Source organism: Sebastes umbrosus, chromosome 13 (assembly GCF_015220745.1).
Source record: "Sebastes umbrosus isolate fSebUmb1 chromosome 13, fSebUmb1.pri, whole genome shotgun sequence".
In the NCBI taxonomy this organism is placed as follows: Eukaryota; Metazoa; Chordata; class Actinopteri; order Perciformes; family Sebastidae; genus Sebastes; species Sebastes umbrosus.
The window spans coordinates 28,702,437-28,721,206 of NC_051281.1; the positions used below are offsets into that span (position 1 = coordinate 28,702,437).

The 18,770-nt window shown below is 41.0% G+C and overlaps 1 protein-coding gene across 2 annotated transcripts; it reads right to left on the reverse strand.

Annotated features, from left to right (window-relative positions):
• Nucleotides 1-264: 264 nt before the first annotated feature.
• LOC119499677 (T-lymphocyte activation antigen CD86-like) lies at nucleotides 265-18,074 on the reverse strand. Of its 2 annotated transcripts, XM_037788832.1 has the most exons (5): nucleotides 17,864-18,074; nucleotides 17,263-17,640; nucleotides 15,629-15,922; nucleotides 13,615-13,700; nucleotides 265-916 (listed from the first exon to the last, which is right to left on the reverse strand). In XM_037788832.1, exons 1-4 carry the CDS (start codon nucleotides 17,898-17,900, stop codon nucleotides 13,627-13,629), a joined length of 783 nt encoding a protein of 260 aa, XP_037644760.1. In that variant the 5' UTR covers nucleotides 17,901-18,074; the 3' UTR covers nucleotides 265-916; nucleotides 13,615-13,626. The 2 variants fall into 2 exon arrangements, with proteins under 2 accessions (XP_037644760.1, XP_037644759.1); XM_037788831.1 differs by lacking the exon at nucleotides 265-916 and having other exon boundaries at nucleotides 12,800-13,700.
• Nucleotides 18,075-18,770: the final 696 nt, after the last annotated feature.

Here is an 18,770-nt window from a genome sequence, read left to right on the forward strand (position 1 = left end):
ACTTTCCTAGGCCATGGAAACAACATATTGGAATACATAATTTATGTGGTGTTCCCCTTTAATCTTCTCACAACTAACCTAATATTTATCTTTGGAGAAGCCCGACCCCCAGGTTGGGAACCACTGTACTAAACTAGCTACCTGTATATATAGTAGTTAAAAAGCTACAACAAACTGATGCATCTGTATTAACAATCTAATAATGTCATAATAATATATCAGTCACAGGGGATATTTTACTGTCCAACCACTACTTTGATCCTTTTGACCCTACTTCAGTTGGATAGGACTTTAACTTAATGTAATGGAGTATTTTTTGTAATATTGGTACTTTTACTTCTCTGAGTACTTCAGTAAGAAAGAGACATTAGCAAGAAAAGCTGTTGCAGTTTAAGGTCTTTGGCTCTGGTGAAGTTACCGCTTTATACAAATACAGTGAAATGATTCAAATGATTTCATTGGCATCGTCTATGCAGACAGAGAAACAACAGCATTCTGACTGGAATGTGCACAGGCAGACAGGAACGGTATGAAACCAAAAACAAAAAAATACATAAATGTTTCCCTTTTGGGTTGGCTTTTTCTCCAAGGGGTATTTCATTTTACAGAGCAGATATGTGTGCTGTTGAAAACACAGTCATAAGTCAATAAAGCCTCGGTTATGCTTTCCGCACCGACATGAGCTGACGAGAACACTTTTAGATACTCCATGCGGCCAAACTGTAGGGGGCAGTGTATCGAAAACTCACGTGTACAGCGTGGTTTCAGCATGATCTCCGCCCATTCGTGTCTGCGTAGTTAGAAAATGTTGGATGTGCACTGGCGGGGAAAAACCCTCCGTGAAGGGATGTGTCTGATGGTGTAAAGCAACCGAGCACATCATACCATTTCTCTCATTCTTTACAGACAACACGGTCTAAAAGATAAAATGACAGAAAGTGTGATTTGCATGAGATTCATATTATCAGAGGACTTCAGTCGTCTCTTTACTCTTTCACTAAAGGCATTACATAATGTTCTTTTATACCTGCTCAAACATGTGGAATTCAGGGCTTGACTCTCATAACATTAGCACTTCACCGTGTACGCAACTAAACTCATTCACCCTCACACTTTCCCTTCTCTCCACTATTAAAGTTGTCAATCAGTTGCCGACATCTGAGGGTGAGAGAGTTGACGCACTTTCAGTTCTCACAAGTCCATGTAGAGACACACACTTCCCTTTCAGGACCACTCCGGCTCTTTTTTACGATGGGACGTCCTGCTCCCAAAGAGGCCATCCATCTCACTATCTCAACCTCGGCACACAGCGCCACACACAGACCCTGAAGTGGGTGTTGGAACTAGAGGACAGCTTTGTTTGTACTGCACTGAGACTAAAAACACTCGCTGAAGAAGGTTTTTTCTTTTTTTTCTCTTTCTCGCTTTGTTAGGCTGGGGGGTGAAAGTTCATCCACAAAAGAAAGGGGGGGTCAGATGCATCGATTTGGCCTTGTGACATAGGACTGGGGAGAGGGGGGGCTAGAAAGAGGGAGGGAGGGTCGGCCTTTGGTGGAGAATGACCTCTAGTCACTGTTGCAGTTTCGTTCTGGGACTGACTGACTCTGGCGGTGTTTACCCGAGCAGTGGGGGGACACGGGGGTATCAGCTTACCCCGGTGCTCAACTGGGAGCTAACCAGGCTTCCTATTCAGCCAGCACTGTCAGTCAATATCTTCCCTATTCATAAAAAGGTCAGCGGGCAGATCACAGGGCAAGGGAGGCTGGCTGGTACTGTCAACTGAGGTTGTTGCTGGGGTTTGTTTATGTGGTAGCCTCATTGTCCCGGGATAACGTGTATAGAAGTGGTAAAGTCCTTTTTAATCATTTAAGAGAGTGAGTAGCTTAAAGGATCCTTCTGGTTTGGAAATAAGAACCAAGGTGTGATGGACCAGGAATGAGGACATACGATCAGCGAAATAGTCTGAACTGTAACACCACCTTTGTGGTTTGTTTGCCTGTGTAATTGGATTTACAAAAGACAGCTAAAAGATAGACTCTCTGAGCGCAGTTATGTAATGAAAAGACAAAATCAGACTATGCAATGCAAAGACCGAAATCCTCCAGAGAGAGACTATTTGGATGTAAGAGTTTATCCATGCCTGAATGAAGAAATAGTTTTTAGTGTGAACTTTTTATTTCAGTTGTCTTCTCTGTTTGTTTTCTATGGTATGTTTTTTTTTTTATTTGATTCAATAACCACGTTTACTTTGTTTTGTGTTTTTCTTTTATTGTGTTTTGGAGTTGAAATCTCAGGGAAGTAATCTGAATGGCATGCACTCACGATCTCTCTATTGGGCTGCGGTCGAAAAGTCAAAACATTACGTCCTAATGTCTTTTCCTAACCACTTTTCCTTGACCACGATGGAAAACGTCTTGAGGTCAAGGAAAGATGAGTTCAGAAGGACTCAGGAAAAGACAACCGCGGTGTTCAGAGAGTCCGACCGCACTTTCACTATAGGCGCCATAATTATGAAATATAAAATACAATGTTCTGAAGATGGACTACAAAAGGTGCTACCCCCCCCGTGCATTCTTAAATAGGTCTTTCAATGACAGGCTGCTTCACCCGCGGTGTGTGAAAGACAGATACCACAGGTCCTCCTGCTGCTGGAACACTCTATCAACATAAATTATAATAAAGGACCTAACGTAGACAACTGGTGAAAAACATCACTTCATTACCACGGTTGGAATTGAAATAAACAAAGGAATATATGATAAATATTGAGTTAATTGTTGGAGTTATGGAGAAGGTGTAGGACCATATACTTCTTCCAAATTCTTTTTGGACATGTAATATTTATTGATGTTGATTATTTGTTAATTGATTGTTTACTGTTCATGTTATTTGTTTTTTACAGAGGTATTTGTTACATGTTCAAAATAAATAATTAATTAAAAATAAAGTGAAACGAAATGGTTGTCACTGTCCACTCATATTTAACATGAATCCCAATTAGTGTATGAGAATATGAAAATAATATGCAAGATAAGCATATCGTTTGTTATTATGATGGTGCGTCGCTTTAAATGCTGCGGCCGCAAGGAATTGTGGGATGTTATTCTCTCGTTTCCTTTGGTAAAGGATGGTCCAGTGTATCCTATGCTAAAGGAGATAATAAAGGAAACATTGAAGCTCCTTTCCTTAACATTAAGAGAATTCAAACAGCTCTTGTCATGGCTGCTACTGAGGTACTTCTGGGTCATTTCACTCCGTTAGGAACCTTCCTAAGCAAAAAGGACTATTCGACCGCAGCCCAGGTGTTGTGTCTTCATATGAAACCCTGATGAGGACAGGCTAAGGTTGAAACCGGTCGTTTGTGGGGGATTTTAATTGTCATGAACCAGCCATATAACGACAAAACGCTTTTTATCAAAACTCCTCACATTCCTCCTCCTCTATGAGTGCCTGAAGTGTGAAGGAGTCAGAGAGTAGAGCAAGCGCCGATAAGTAAAGTCTGTCTGCGTTTGTGTGTGCATATCAATGTGTTTGCATCCTGTGTGTGAGCGATTGTTATTTCACAGACGGCGACGGACACACAGCTGGCTGCGCTCTGATGTGGAACACATGCGTTTTGCATTTAATCTGATTGCAGTGTGTGTGTTAGTGTGACTATGACTCAAAGGGAGAGACTTAGACCGGGACATAAAGGGTGACCCCGGCAGTGTGAAACACAACTTGACAGGACAACTGGGAGGGTATATTACCACAAAGTCACAATGTGTGTGTGTGTGTGTGTGTGTGTGTGTGTGTGTAGGTGTGTGTGCGTGCGAGACTCCTAATACTGAGCTTCTGGTCACCGCAGGGCGTCGTTCTCAGTACAGCGGCCTTATCTGAGCAGCAGTCTCATACAAACACACATCTGATTATTGAGCAGTTCATAACAGGACTTCAGAGCTGCTTCAAGCAGAGTGGGAAAGTACGAGCACAGGACTTCTCATCAGCGAGAGTCACCCCCCACACACACACGCACACACACCGGCAGACATAATAAATGATGAGAATAAGGTGGTGAGTGTGTTTGGTGAATTATCTGGTAAAGGCTGCCCTCCAGTGGACAAAATGAGCATGTTTTTCTTAAGGTACCATTTCTCCTTTTTGAATTGCCAACCAGACATGCTTTACATTAACGTTATTCACTTTTCTTATTCTGGATAATGAACATCAATTGGCATATTTATTCTGTAAAATGTAGAATTTTTTTGTTAATTTTAACTACAGTTGAGCTAGAGTGAAAAGGAAGTGAAATGTCATGTAACTCTGTTTGCCTTGGGACCCTTTAAAGTGAAGAAAAGTTCACTTGTGACCACTTGTCAAAGGTTACTTTATTTATTCCTTTGTACATTTCTTTTTTTTTTTTACATTTTTTAAAAATATAATCAGAAACATAGAAAAACATGACAATATCGAAACTAAGACTGGTTTCCAGATCTTCAGCACAGCCCTGTCACATTCCCATATAACAAAGCTGCACTGTGAATTATGTTTCAAGGGAAATGTATTTTACATACGTATATTACATTTGTTTTTGACATATCACAAATACGTTTCTAATGACAATCTTCGTAGACTAAACACAGGACTTTCAGGAAGCTGCTGTTCATGTGAAACCAAAAGTCAACATTCACTTATTTTAATATACTGTATATCTGTGGCTTAATAACGTAACAACCGTAGTCGCTTTAAACTAAACCATGATGTTTTTTACTAAATCTAACCAAGCAGTTTTGTTGCCTAAACATAAATGTGTAATTTTGTTGCCTTTTGTTTTGTTCCGATTTCATAGTCATTTAAAGCCAGATGTGTTTTTATTAAGCCCACAGTAGTTTAGTTGCATTTTTGGTTTCAATTCACAACGTTAACCACATATTTATAACTGTTTAAAACTGAGACTGTAATCCGTTTCCCTCTAAACGTAATTGAGAGTGCAGTTTAGTTGTATGAACATAATTTTGGAGGAGACATAGTTGCACAGAATAAAGTGTCATGTCAAATGAAAGATAAAGTATTTTATTTTATGAGCTGTAACTACTTCAAGCAAAGAGTGTCATTGTTTGCAGGCCTGACGAGGAGTAAGTATTCCAGTATTTCAGATACAGATACAGATAGCTTTATTTATCCCCGAAGGGCAATTCAATTTCTACAGTCCACCGAGACATATACACATTCATACTGCACAGTCATCAATGGCAGAGGGAACACAGTAGGTGGCATATCAGGAGGTGCAAGATCAATAAAAGTACAAGAATAAAATATTTGAAATAAAAACAATAAATATAAGAATAAAAACAAGACGAGATAAAAGAATAAAGGAATAAATAGAATAAAGTGCCAAGAGTATTACACATTACAAATTACATTCCACGAATGTACCTAAATGCAAATATTATATGGTTAGTGCAAAATAACTTTACATTCAAAGTAAATACTTTTTTTTTTTTTTTCATTCATTCAAGATAGTTACTCTGCGTTCAGCAGTTTAATGGCGGAAGGAATGAACGACTTGGAGTAGCGGTTTGTCTTTCTGTGAGGTGGCAGATAGCTCCGTCCTGAATGCATTAGTGTAAACTCACTGGACAGGATGTGGTCGTGATTCAAAATGTTTTTGGCCTTCTGGAGAACACGTTTCTCCCAGAGAGAGTTTAAGTCGCTTTGCTGCTGCTCCGATGATTCTGGAGCAGACTTTCACAATATTGTTTAGGCAATTCCTGTCCTTCATAGACAAACCGTTAAACCAGCAGATGAATGAAAAAGTTAACAGGCTCTCAATATAGGACAAGCAGACGGTACACAGGAGAGATCTACACACACCAAAGGAGTTGATTTTCCGCAGAAAATGGATTCTCTGTTGACTTCGCTTAACAATGGACTCAGTGTTTAAATTGAACTTGAGATGAGAGTCAAACACTGTGCCCAGGTACTTATAAGATAATTAAACTAGGAGCGGGATTAACCTTGTTTTTCCTAAAATCAATCACAAGTTCCTGAGTTTTTGAAACGTTGAGATCAAGGACATTTTTGTCACACCACTCAACAAAGGCAGGAAGAGCGCAGACATGATCTGCAGTGTCGTCTGAAAATTTCACTTATAAGCTGCTCTCCTTAGAAGACCTGCAGCTATCAGTGTACAAAATAAAAAGCAGTGGTGAAAGGACGCAACCTTTTGGAGAACCTGTGTTTGAGACCCAGGTATTAGACATAATACTGTTAACTAAAACTTGTTGTGTTCTGTCTGTTAAAAAGTTTAAAACCAATGTTAAAAGCTGGTGAGGTAGGTTAAAATAAGAGGCAAGCCTCTCAATCAGAATGTGAGGTTGCATATTATTAAAAGCTGAAGAAAAATCAGCGAATAAAAGTCTTACATGAGCTTTTGGTGTTTCCAGGTGTTTATGAACTTTGTCCAGGATAAAGAGTTTAGCGTCTTCCACTCCTTTACTAGTTTGATATGCAAACTGGAGTGAATCCAGTTTGCACTCCACCAGGGAAAGATCCTCTTCCTTTAAGATTTTCTCAAGGTTCTTCACTACTAGGGAAGTGAGTGCTACAGGTCTCAATTGGTTTTCTCTTTGGAAACAACCTTCTTCTCCTGAGGGTTGCCAGTGAAAAATATATTTTTCTTATTATTAATAGCAGATTTAAGATCTTTGGTTACCCATGGTTTGTTATTGGGAAAAATAACAACCTGTTTAGAGGGGATTACAGAATCAACACAAAAAGTAATGTAGGATGAGTAAGATCCTATAAGTTCATCATAAGTTTCATGGTACCATCATAATGCCAGTAGTACACATGTTTTAAGACATTTTAAACATTTGACTTTGGATTTTTTGTGTATTTATCTTCAAAGGTTTTCAACACAAGCAAATATCTGGGTTGGGACTATACCATGTTAATGGGACTATAGCCCCGTTTCCACCGCACAAACTTTCCCCCGGAACTAAGAAGCTTTTGAGAAACTGCATTTCGACTGCAGGGACCAGGGTCTAAATTAAGTTTCGGGGACATTTTCCAGGACCTTTTTACCCCACTGTGCCTCATTTTCAAACTCTATCGTTTGCCTTGAGTGAAAAATTGCTACGAGGTAAAAAAAAAGATGACCAGGACCAAGATCGGGCCGCGTAGTTGTCCCTCCATTGTTGCGTTCTTGAAGTCTGCTCTTCTTTGTTTACTTCCGGGAGTTTTCCCGCATGGACATTCTGACCAATTCGAGAGCAGTTTCTTTGCGCACCAATATTTTGGTCCGATTGTAAATGCTGCCGTGTGAACACAAACCAAACTCGAAGCAATATGCAGCATTGTAACAATTTGGTCCCTGATTCAGACCAGAGCAAACGAACTACAGGTGTGAAAACGCCTTTAACGTTTAACACTAGAAGGCTGTTTTCATATTTATCTGTTGAAGGAGGAAGCTTTTCTCTGCTAAAAAGCAACTTCAACGACAAAAATGCAGGTTTCTTTCTTACGAGTTATTTATGGCCACACATACAAACCCATGACCAATTTGATCAGATGACATTTGACACTTCCCCCCACAGTTTATCAAAGTCCAGTCAGTCACTGCTCAGAGGACCTAATGATGCACACCTGTTTTCACTTTCACTAACGAATCTACACCAACATCACAGCCAGAGCAACACATCACACAACACAACACCACAGCAGAGATGAGTCTTTATTCTGTTATTTTGTATAATTTGACTGAAAAGAAATGACAGAATAACTGAAACACTGGTCTGAAATTAATGATTTTAACACACACACTGTTCACCTGAGGGCGGGGCTCAACTCACTTTATTGTAAAAGGCTGGCAGCCTTCTAAAACAAAGGCTCTAGGTAACCATTAATTACGCTTCGTCCACACTGGGAACGTTAGGAGCATGTGGCGGCTGCGTTGGGTGTTCACACCAGCTGCGTGTCAGCAGCGTTTCTGCTGCTGCTCTCAGCCCTTTCTTTCTACATATAGTTTGCCCTTCATAATGGCCATTTCATTTCATTATAAATTTTATTTATATTTATTTTAGACAGAGAAAGGTTAAGAAACATGTGGTAATATGTAAATAATAGTAATAATCCATCATTAAAACCCCGTACTATATTCATTCATGGAGCTCTCCAAGTCACTGCATGTTCCACATCACTGTCCTGCACATATTTCGGAATAAAAGCCTTGTGGTAACAAATGAAGGAATTCTGTCCACAGAAAAAAAATTCTTGAGGGCTTTTATTTTGAAATGAAAGCAGGAAATGCTGATTTAAAAACAAGTCTTTACTTTTTTTCATCTGCGTAACATATTCTACAGATATAGACATTGAAACTGTAGTAATGTTGCTGATATGATGTAAATATACAGTCAATAGATCACCTTCACTGTCTGTGACATGAGAGACGCGCGTCTCACGCGGGAGGTGTGGCTGCTCTAACAGTACGTGTCTACAGGATCTGTCCTTTCCACGCTTCACTGTCTATGTAAGCAGCCGTGCAATGCATTCTGGTAGCTTGGCGGCGCGATTCGAAAAACGGAGCGTCAAGATTGCCGTTCCTCATTTGCATAAAGTTGAGGTCCAGGCTACTGTATGCAAATCACGGGCGTCCGACGCGACTCGCTGCCTCTCGAAACTCCCGAGAATCTTTTAAAATAAACGTTGTCGATCCAAAATAAAGACAGATTCAGCAACTGCGTGGCTTATTTCAAGCCTCAAATGTTTACAGAAACACATTCGGTGAACTATTTTCGTGAAATAAGAGAAGAAAGTTTCCAAACGAGCCTCCATATTGGTTTGAAAGCTGGGAGCAGCAGCCCACAGAGGGAAAGCATTCGTCCAATCAGGTGCTGAGCGTGTTGTGTCTAATGGCGAGCCCTTGCAATAAAAAACGCCCCATCAGACACGTACCATAAAAAACGGACGCCGAAATAAAAAACAACAGATAACGCAGCCGCCACGCGCTCCTGACGTTCCCGGTGTGGCCGTCAAACAGTGTGTAAAGTTAATCTAATGGTTGTTGTAGCCTACACATTTGTCAAAAAGGTCTGGCACTAGTTAGTCTACATCTTAAGAAAATAAACTGAATTCATCAGCCCCTTACAAAAAACGTCATTGCATGTACATCTCTCCCGGCCCGCCGCCTTGTTCTTCACTTAATTGGAAATCATTAAAGCCCCCTTCATTCATACAATGGGTCAGAGAGATGTTGACCTCTCAGAAATTAGAAACAGTCAGGTGTTCAGTGTGTGGGTCCCGGAAAAAGTTTTATACTTGGTGCCCTATTTTGATTGTAGTTTGTAGAAACATTGTCTTTTGCTTGAATCAAGCCCTTCCTCGCAATTCTACCAAAAATGTTACTAAATTAATGTATTCTTTATTCAAGGGATGGTGAAGGGTCTCTAAACATTGTTGTACTGGATAAATAAACCTGACAATCTCAAAATCTACATTTATTTTCCTCTTCATATTTATGCGTTTGGAAGATTAATATCATCAGTAATCGTATCGGTAATCGGCCACAACAAACAGATAATTATCAGTTATCGGTTTCGGTCCTGAAGTTCCATATAGGAGCATCTCTAGTGGTCTCCAGTAAAGACATGTAGTGACGAACATGAAACTGTAAAAGAGAGGAAGTTGTTTGTCTGTTTTCATATTCATGAGAAAATTGAACTTGTGGTTATGAAACCTATGGGCAGCTCAGTATCATATGTCCACCATTGTCATGGCCTCCGGTTACCACGCTATACAAACCCCACTCAGATAAGTCTCATGGAGTAACACTGTGCCTTCTGCATTGTCAATACAGTGACAGACAAAATACTGTATGAGGTTGTGTTGAACATCCCCCCGGGCATAAAATACAATATAGAGGTCATTGTATACACACACACACACACACTCACACACACACACACAACTGCACACAAGGTGTCTTTTTATGTGGTTGTATACGACTGGTGTGCAGTTTCCTTTATGTGTTTTCATACCTCTCATTTTATCAATCTCATCATATCACTGTCGCTGGTTTCTATTTTGAAAACACTGTAAATGAATGGATGGACTTGCATTTATATAGCGCTTTTCTAGTGTTCCACCACTCAAAGCGCTTTACGCTACATTAGCACACACACATTCATACACTGATGGCAGTGGCTACTAAGGTGCCAACTTTGCCCATCAGGATCTAATCTAAATACTAATTCACACACCGATGGCTCAGCCTTCAGGAGATATTTGGGGTGACGTGTCTTGCTCAAGGACACTTTGACATGTGGACCAGAGGAGCCGGGGATCGAACCGCCAACCTTTCGCCATTGCGTCCAGGAAGGGATTTGATAAATGTGGTGCAATACCTCCAAACAGGCAGTGGTGCTGATTCTCTCCATGGTACCAGTTGTGGGAACCAAACCATCTCAAGGACCTCTTCCTTTTGTGATTTGGGGTTTTATTTGTCAATGCACAAATTGTCAGTCTTAGTGATTCTAAAGCTGGGCATACATTGTATTTTAGAAATGTTGTTGTGTAATTCCTACTCCTATACTGTAAAGATAAAAATAAAGATTTGTTAGCATTGTCATGTTAGCTCTCAGATGACTGATGACTGGTGGCAATAACTAAAAGCTCACTGTTTTCAGAAGAAGTATTTCTGGGTGATGAAAGAGTGGAGTTGTTTTTAGCATTCATTTCTCAGAAAGGGACTTTAGAGAAGTGTGTGAATGGTTTCAATGATGTGTCCTTTCTGTTGTCCGGAGACAGGGAAAAAGGAAGAGAAACTTCAGATTTTCTTCAGCAGACTGGAGAGTCTGTGCAAGAGGAACCAACCCATACCCCGTGTGAAATGATGTGACTTCCTTCTTCTTCATTTTGTATTAAATTTAATTTGATTTACTGCTTTGTCTTCATGTTAGGATCGACCATATTCATGTCAAATGGCGAGATTTTGTTATGCAAAAGACAGAATTCCTTACCAACACGTGGTTCTGAAGATGTTAATGTTAAGGTATTAAAATATGTGTGTTTCAAGAGGTCAAAGAACTAAACTTGAGCTTTCTTATCAATGAACATACAAATCAATGTCATCAAAGGAAACACTAAAGCACCAGCGCCGCATCTTTAACACAAAGTTGAAAATAACTGTGGTTTTTCTGACGCACTTGTCATGGAAACATGTCTGTGGTAAAGGGGGTTGCTAAAACACCACTTCACAATAAATTATAGTCTGTCTCTGTAGAACAAGTGTGCTTTGTTTTGTCTTCCCGTCTCTTTGCGGGCAGGTCCCAGACCCCGTTTGTGGACCGACAGGAACACAGCTGATCAAAGCAGACTGTGGCCTGACCGCTGTCGGCCCCAGTGTTCAGCAGCGCCATTCTGTTTGGGATTATCACACCTGTGGTTCAGGGATTAATCCCAGCAGAGACATGGGAACCAGGGACAAGGGGGCTCCGAAGGTCCAGTGTAGAAAGGGAGGAGGGGCGTACTGTGTAGTGCATCCCAGGACTTAGCCCCCCATGTGCCTTTTAACATTTGTGGGCCAACAGGTTGGAAAGGTGTTAAGCAGGGGCAGAGGAGGCTTCGTCACTTAAACCATACTGGCGCTTTGGTGATTGTTTTTTCACGTTACATGTCAGTTTTTTTCTGTTTTCCCACCAGAACTGAAATAAGACAGCCTCACATTGTGATATAGACTAATTAATCGATTACTAAATTAATAATAAAAGAGAGAGAAAGGCAGAATTACAGAGGCCTCTGTTGTCTAGATGAGTGAAAATGGTATTGACTGAGCAGGTAAGGTCTTTAATAATTCGTTATTTGCTAAAGGCTGACCCCTGACCCTCCAGTGTGACCCTAGCAGTGTCATATATCTGTGCTATATCGACTTTCTTCTTTTACTGACCATGCAGAAAATCCTCTTCTTGTGTATTTTACCCGTTCTTTTCCTCCTGAGCCAGTTTGTCTAACAGCTTAATGTCTCGAGGCTACTTTACCTTAAAGACCAAGAGCCATCCCTTCAAAGCTGCCGTCCATCGGACTCACACCCTCCCCCCATGACAAAATCCTCCAAGGTTTTTAGTTCCCATGTGTCCCAAAAGTGTGGTCCCTTACTCTAATGCCCTCTAAACCCATCCCACACACACACACACACACACACACACACACACACATACACATATACACACATGCACATACCCCCCAACACACAGACACACAAACAGTTTCAAACATCATTAATAACTGCTTGCATCTTAAAATACCTATTTTCCCAGTTCAGTTAAATTAACACACAGTTATTTATCTTAAGCAGTTCCGCCAGGCAATGTAGAAAACGTACGTACAGTCGGGTCAACCCAGAGCAAGAGGATGAATTATCTTACTTGAAACAGTTTTTATAAAAATATCTTTTTAACTGTCTTGGCCAGATGTAGTATACATGACCCCATTTACACTTAGTCACTTAAAGTGTCTTGGGTGGATCGGATAGCTGTCCGATCTCAAAAAAGCTTAGTGTCAATGCATCCAAAAGCATTCAAGACGGATTGAAATCAAATTGCTCAAACCACCTCCTAAGGAGGTTTGAGACGCATTCTGGCCAGATGTTGAAAAGGTGTAAGTGCATCCATCTCTCTAAGATGCATACGTAGGGTTGGGCACCAAAATCGATACTTTTAAGGTACCGAACAAATTACGTCGGTACTACTGATTACCGATTCATGTTAAATCAATCGTGCCAAATGTAGGTACCTGAGTACTGAATGATATCCCACAGGCTCAGTCTGGTGCTACACATTTATTTAAGATGTTCTGCAAAATGTAAAAATAATGCTTTAGGTTGACAATCGCTACACAACATATTCTGCTTCCAACTTGTACAGCACACAGAGATTCTCATTATCTCACTTATTCACAATAAATAGTAATCACAAAATCACAAAAATCAAAGATTACACCACCTCTCAACTCTTTAGAGGGTAATATGTCTCAATACTTCCTGTACAGATAATCTTAGCTCAGCAGCATAACAACATATTTCTTAATAAACAATAAACAACGACATAAAAAACAATAGTCATAGCGTTTAATTTTCTGTGCTTGGGATGCAAACCTCAACGTTGAACTATATAAGTGATATTGCTTAGCCACCAAACGTTGAATCTGGTTGTTGTTGGCTACGTCCAAATTCTTCAAACAGCACATACTATCAAAAATGTACTATAATATATCATATATATACTGATATATACTGTCACTATGTGCTGATAATATATATATTATCAGCACATAGTGACAGTAAAAACTATATTTATAAAATGGATGAGCTGGTGATCGCTCAAAATCGAAACTCACAATTCTTTACGTCACGTTACCATAGCAATAACCATATAAGAGGACATTTTATGAACAATATTATGAACAACAGGATGGATGGACAACATACTCTATATAGGCCAATTCAAATTCATATTTTAATAATTTTATGAATATACATATTTTAGCATTTTACCACGCATTCATGAGTTATCGGTGACGTGTTTCTCAGCAGTTGGATATGAAATGCTCTAAAATTGTCAATAAATAAGAACAACTCACATCTATGCAACCTCAGCTCAAGTTGAGAACAACTGCAGCCAATATCAGCACCGCGGTCCGGCCGGGGAGGCTCCTCTCTGCTCCACCTGTAGGCAGAGACGGACAGGAAGTATTTGCTGTGCTGCTTTCGCCTTCATACAAACATCTAAACTCTCTCTTGTTTTGTGACTCAGTCTGAATCATGTTGGAAACAAATGGTGTGATGAAACATGAAAAGTGCTTATATTAGACAGACTTTCACTGTTGAGTTGTCATAGTTTTCTCAGTCGAAGGATGTATTTTGAATAAGTCAACTAAACAAGCGATAGCGTATAGAATTCATGAATCAATCAATGTTTACTGGCTATGGTTTGGTTGTACTGTAGTTAGTCAGAAATGAAAATTTATCATAAGTAGGGATGCACCGATACCGATACCAGTATCGGGTATCGGGTCCGATACTGTGCTCATGTACTCGTACTCGCAAAACTGCTCCGATACAACGGCACCGATACCACTTTACGGCAGCGTGACATTAACCTCTCGTCACCATCTTTTGGGTCTTATCGCACGCGCTTACACTCCACCTCCCCGACGGTGCAGGCGAGACGGGCAGATGGTGCGCCCGACCCCGCGGGGGCGGGATCCCACCTCAGCCGACGCGCGCCAGCCCACACTTTCATTGCGCCACGGGGTTTCGCTTGCACCCTCTGACTTACGCGTGCATTAGACTCCTTAGTCCGTGTTTTCAAGATGGGTCGGGTGGGTTGCAGACATCGCTGCAGACCCCTGGCGCCTTATACGTGGGCCGAGCCCCGCCCTGGGGGCACGACGCCGCTGGGGCGCACTAAGGACAGTCCGCCCAGGTGACACTTTGGCCAAGGCCCCGGGGAGCACCTTCGCCCCGAGCCTTTCCAAGCCGACCTAGAGCCGGTTACAGCGCACCGCCTCGTATGCAGCACTCCCCAGCCTGCCGTGTGTCGCTCACACCCTCCAGCTGGCTGTTAACGAGGGTCTTTTGGCACAGAGAAGTACTATCGGTACTCGGTATCGGTGAGTACCCAAATGGAAGTACTTGTACTTGTACACGGTCTGAAAAAAGTGGTATCGGTGCATCCCTAATCATAAGTAATCCTTCTTTTCTGTAGAATCAATATCTCTTCATATGTTACAGATTAGGCTCTGTTCCTTACAAGCATCCGGTGAGAGTGACAGTGAGCCAGCATGTACAAGACAAGGACCCTGAAATCAGAGCAGCTAAATGGAATTCAGCCATAAATAATTTCATTATTTACACCTGTGCTTTCCCTTTACTGTGCCTTCCAAATGTCCTCTGTGGAAAAAGGCCTGTTGCATTACACTGTTTGCCCAGCAGGTGTCAGCAGCACCACATGACTACAGTTGACATGGACGATAGGTTTATGTTCATTGGTCACTGTCTAACACAATGTAACTTCCTGTATAGGTTATGTTAGGTCAGACAGTGAAGGCTTGGACATGCTTTCATTGTAATTATTTAATTTAATTGTGGAACATACATTTTCCTCACATCCTTCCACAGTGCTCTTATTTCCTGCATTGATTTGGCTTTAGATTTTAAATACCAAAACTCTGGATTCTGCTGCTGAAGAAATTTACTTTTTGACTCAGAGAAACAATATACAGAAATGTTTATTTTGAGGTTAGGAATTTAAGAGATTTTATGGTCTGCAGAATTTGCTCTTTGGGACAGTAAAATGATTTTAACCCCCTCTTGATGTGAATTACCTACTCTTTCAGTCTTTTGAAGGATGTCCAGAGATATCAAATGAGTTGCCTTGCTGATTGGCTTCTCTGTTCCGCAAGTTCATTGTTTATTCTAGTTTGTGTCACTGTTATGTATTACCCACTGGCATAAAGCATTAATTAATGATGATACACAGCTGGGTAAATGGCACCATAGCATATATGAGGGTCAATTGTGCCCAAGTTTTAACACAGGAAATGATATAGGAGAAAAGACACTGCACGACCATGTATTCTTCTATTAACTTACCTTTGTTTAAAATGTGGGTGGTGTTCAGAGTCACATTTAGGGTAGGGTTGTGGATGAGGCAGATTATGGATCGATATGGACCTCCAGAGATATCTGCAGTGCTTCTGATACTGTAGAGATGATCTTGAGGGTCCTGCACTGCTGTAGTGTGCACATCCCTCGCGTCTAAAAAGTGTTGGGGGTCAGAAAGGTTCTGAAGTCTCCACGTTAGCAAAGGCTTCGGGAATCCTCTGTGTGTGCAGACTGCAGTCCTCGTGTCTTCATTTACAGCCAGGTTGATTCTCTCGTAAGCAACTGTGAGTAAGAGTGTCATAATGGTCATTAACAAAAACATAATTTCTGTTATTACTATTAAAACAATAGACATTTTGGGAAATACTCTCTCTAGCTTCCTTGCTTAGAGGTAGATGAGAAGATTAACACCACCCTCATGTTGGCCTGCTAAATATGAAGCTACAGCTAGCAGCAGGTTAGCTTAGCTTAGCTTAAAGCTTCAGTAGGCAGTATATTTTTGGCATCATTGGGCAAAAAATTCTATAATAACCTTTCAGCTTATTGTAATTCAAGTGTTCTGAGAGAAAACTAGACTTCTGCTCCTCCTCATGGCTCTGCTTTCAGGGTTTAGAAAATCTAGCTCGTGACGGGAGACTGTGACCAATCACAGGTCATTTCATTGAGAGAGAGAGCGTTCCTATTGGCTGTGCTCCAGTCATGTGACCGGAACTTGGTGTTCCTTCACCAGATTTTACAATGGCGGCGGCATCACAAACTCCCTCATTTTACAGCTAAACCGTGATTCTGAAAACATTTAAGTAGAGAAATAGGCATTAACGTAACATAATATTGATTCATATTTGATCAGCTGTTTTGACCGTTTGGTCAGAGTTCGAGAGTGATTGACAGCCGGCTCTCATAGACGGCAGCTGGACAGCAGACCTCAGATCAGCTCTGACTGCTTGTTTTGCTCCGGTCTGTAAAATCTTGCAGATGCCGTTAGGAGCAAGAGGACACAGAGGCACATGATTTTTTTCAGGTTACCTGTCTCATGTACTACTGTCAGGATATACCGACCGTTTTGAAAAAATAACTTTTTTTAATCATATTTGCTCCAATCTCGCCTACTTCAGCTTTAAATACTGGAAACAAGGGGAAATAGTTAGCTTGGCTCTGTCAAAAGGTGATGAAATCTGACCCCCAGCATCTCTAAATCTCACTACGTAACATCTTATCTCGTAGGGTTACAGCCAGCATGTGGTTAGCTTAGCATAAAAATAGTAGAAATAGCAGAAATAGCATTAGAATGTGTCTCCAGTGACCACTTGTTATCGGATCTCACTTATCCGCTCTTTATGCAAATAAACGAGGCCATGTGCGGCCCAGACCGGCTCTGAATGTGGTCTGAGTGATCGGATCTCAATGCGTCTTGAGTGCGTTCACACCTGTACTTAGAGCTGTTCACGTGTGATCCGAAAACTCGGACGCATTAATACCAGGTCTGAACAGGGCCATAGTCCAGCACATAAACCCCCTAACCAGCTGCTGGCTGTAGCTTCATATTTAACATCTAGATGTGGTATTGATCTTCTCATCTATCTGACCATTTCTGTAAAAAAAAGTGAAATCTCCATCCTTACCTGCAACATGTAAAGTTATTTGGCAGATTTCTCTGAGTGGAAGAATGTATCCCCCCGTCCCTCCGCTATCAAGAACTGCTGCATAAGCCTGGAAAACCTTTTGGTTATCCTCAAGTGTTATGTTTTGAAGTGTGACTGAAATATTCCCAACGATCATGTCCCGTGGGAAGGCTGTGACCCTGCCTCGATAAAGTCCATTTACATACTCTGGCCTCTCCCTTCCTCTATTAAAAGAGTACAAAACGTACTTTCTTTCGTCTTGCCAGGAAAAGCGTAGATTCCTTAAGCCAATGGTAGCTGGGACCGCCAGGTTACATGGGAGTACCGTTGATTCGCCAACAGTGGTGTTGACATCGAGAACCACTGTTGCATCAGACACTGAAAAATCACAGGAAATAGATGGTTTTTCAATTATTTCCTGTGTGGAGCCTCACGCGGTGCCGTCATTACTGAGACGGAAAACTGAACGTCATACTCATGTTTTATGCTCATTTCAGATCCCAACCTAAACATTTCACAAATGTCATAGATGATAGATTCACAGGGATTAACACAGGAAACAGTGTACTAAAAATGTGACGTTCAAATGCAGCAAACTTACCTAACAGGAGAAAGTATGCCACTAACACAGAGAACATTCTTGCCACACACCAGAGAGGAAAAAGTGTTCCACCGCTGTCACTGAAGCACTACAAAGGGTCGGGTTATCAAGATCACAATAATGATGATGATAAAAAAGTTAAGTAGTTTCCTTCTGAACAGGGTGTGGACAATAAATAGCAAGGCACGGGTGTTCGCAAACTTGTTATGACTTCAAGTGGCAATTTCTTTTTTAAGTAGCGTCACTAATGACGCATGCTTGCTGGAAAGGGGGGGTTGGGGTACAGATCCAACTACGTGATCTGGAAGTCATCTGAGGGCACGCTTCCCTAAAATACACAATGTCACAGTTGAACAAAATGTAATTTATTTTTATCTGCCTTACATGTGGCCGATTAGGAGGAAAATAGACAATTGCAGAGTAAAAGACCTCTTTTAAAGACGTATTTATAACAGGATCGATTAATGCAGGCGTTGATAGTGTGAGCTTAATTTACCATATACCAGTTCTGCAGTGTTTCAGTATGTTACTATTACAGTGATTGAGTTTCAACACCATCTAGTGGTGGCATATATTTTTTGTTTAAAGCTGCAGTATGCAGTATAATTTTAGCATCATTGGGCAAAAAAAACATAATAACCTTTCAGCATATTGTAATTCAAGTGTTCTGAGAGATAACTAGACTTCTGCACCTCCTCATGGCTCTGTTTTCAGGCTTTAGAAAATCTACTACGACTTTGACCAATCACAGGTCATTTCATTGAGAGAGAGCATTCCTATTGGCTGTTCTTGGCGTTCCTTCACCAGATTTCACAATGGCGGTGGCGTCACAAACTTTCTCATTTTACAGATAAACTGTGCACTACAAGATGATTCTGAAAACATCTGAGGAGAGAAATAGGCATTA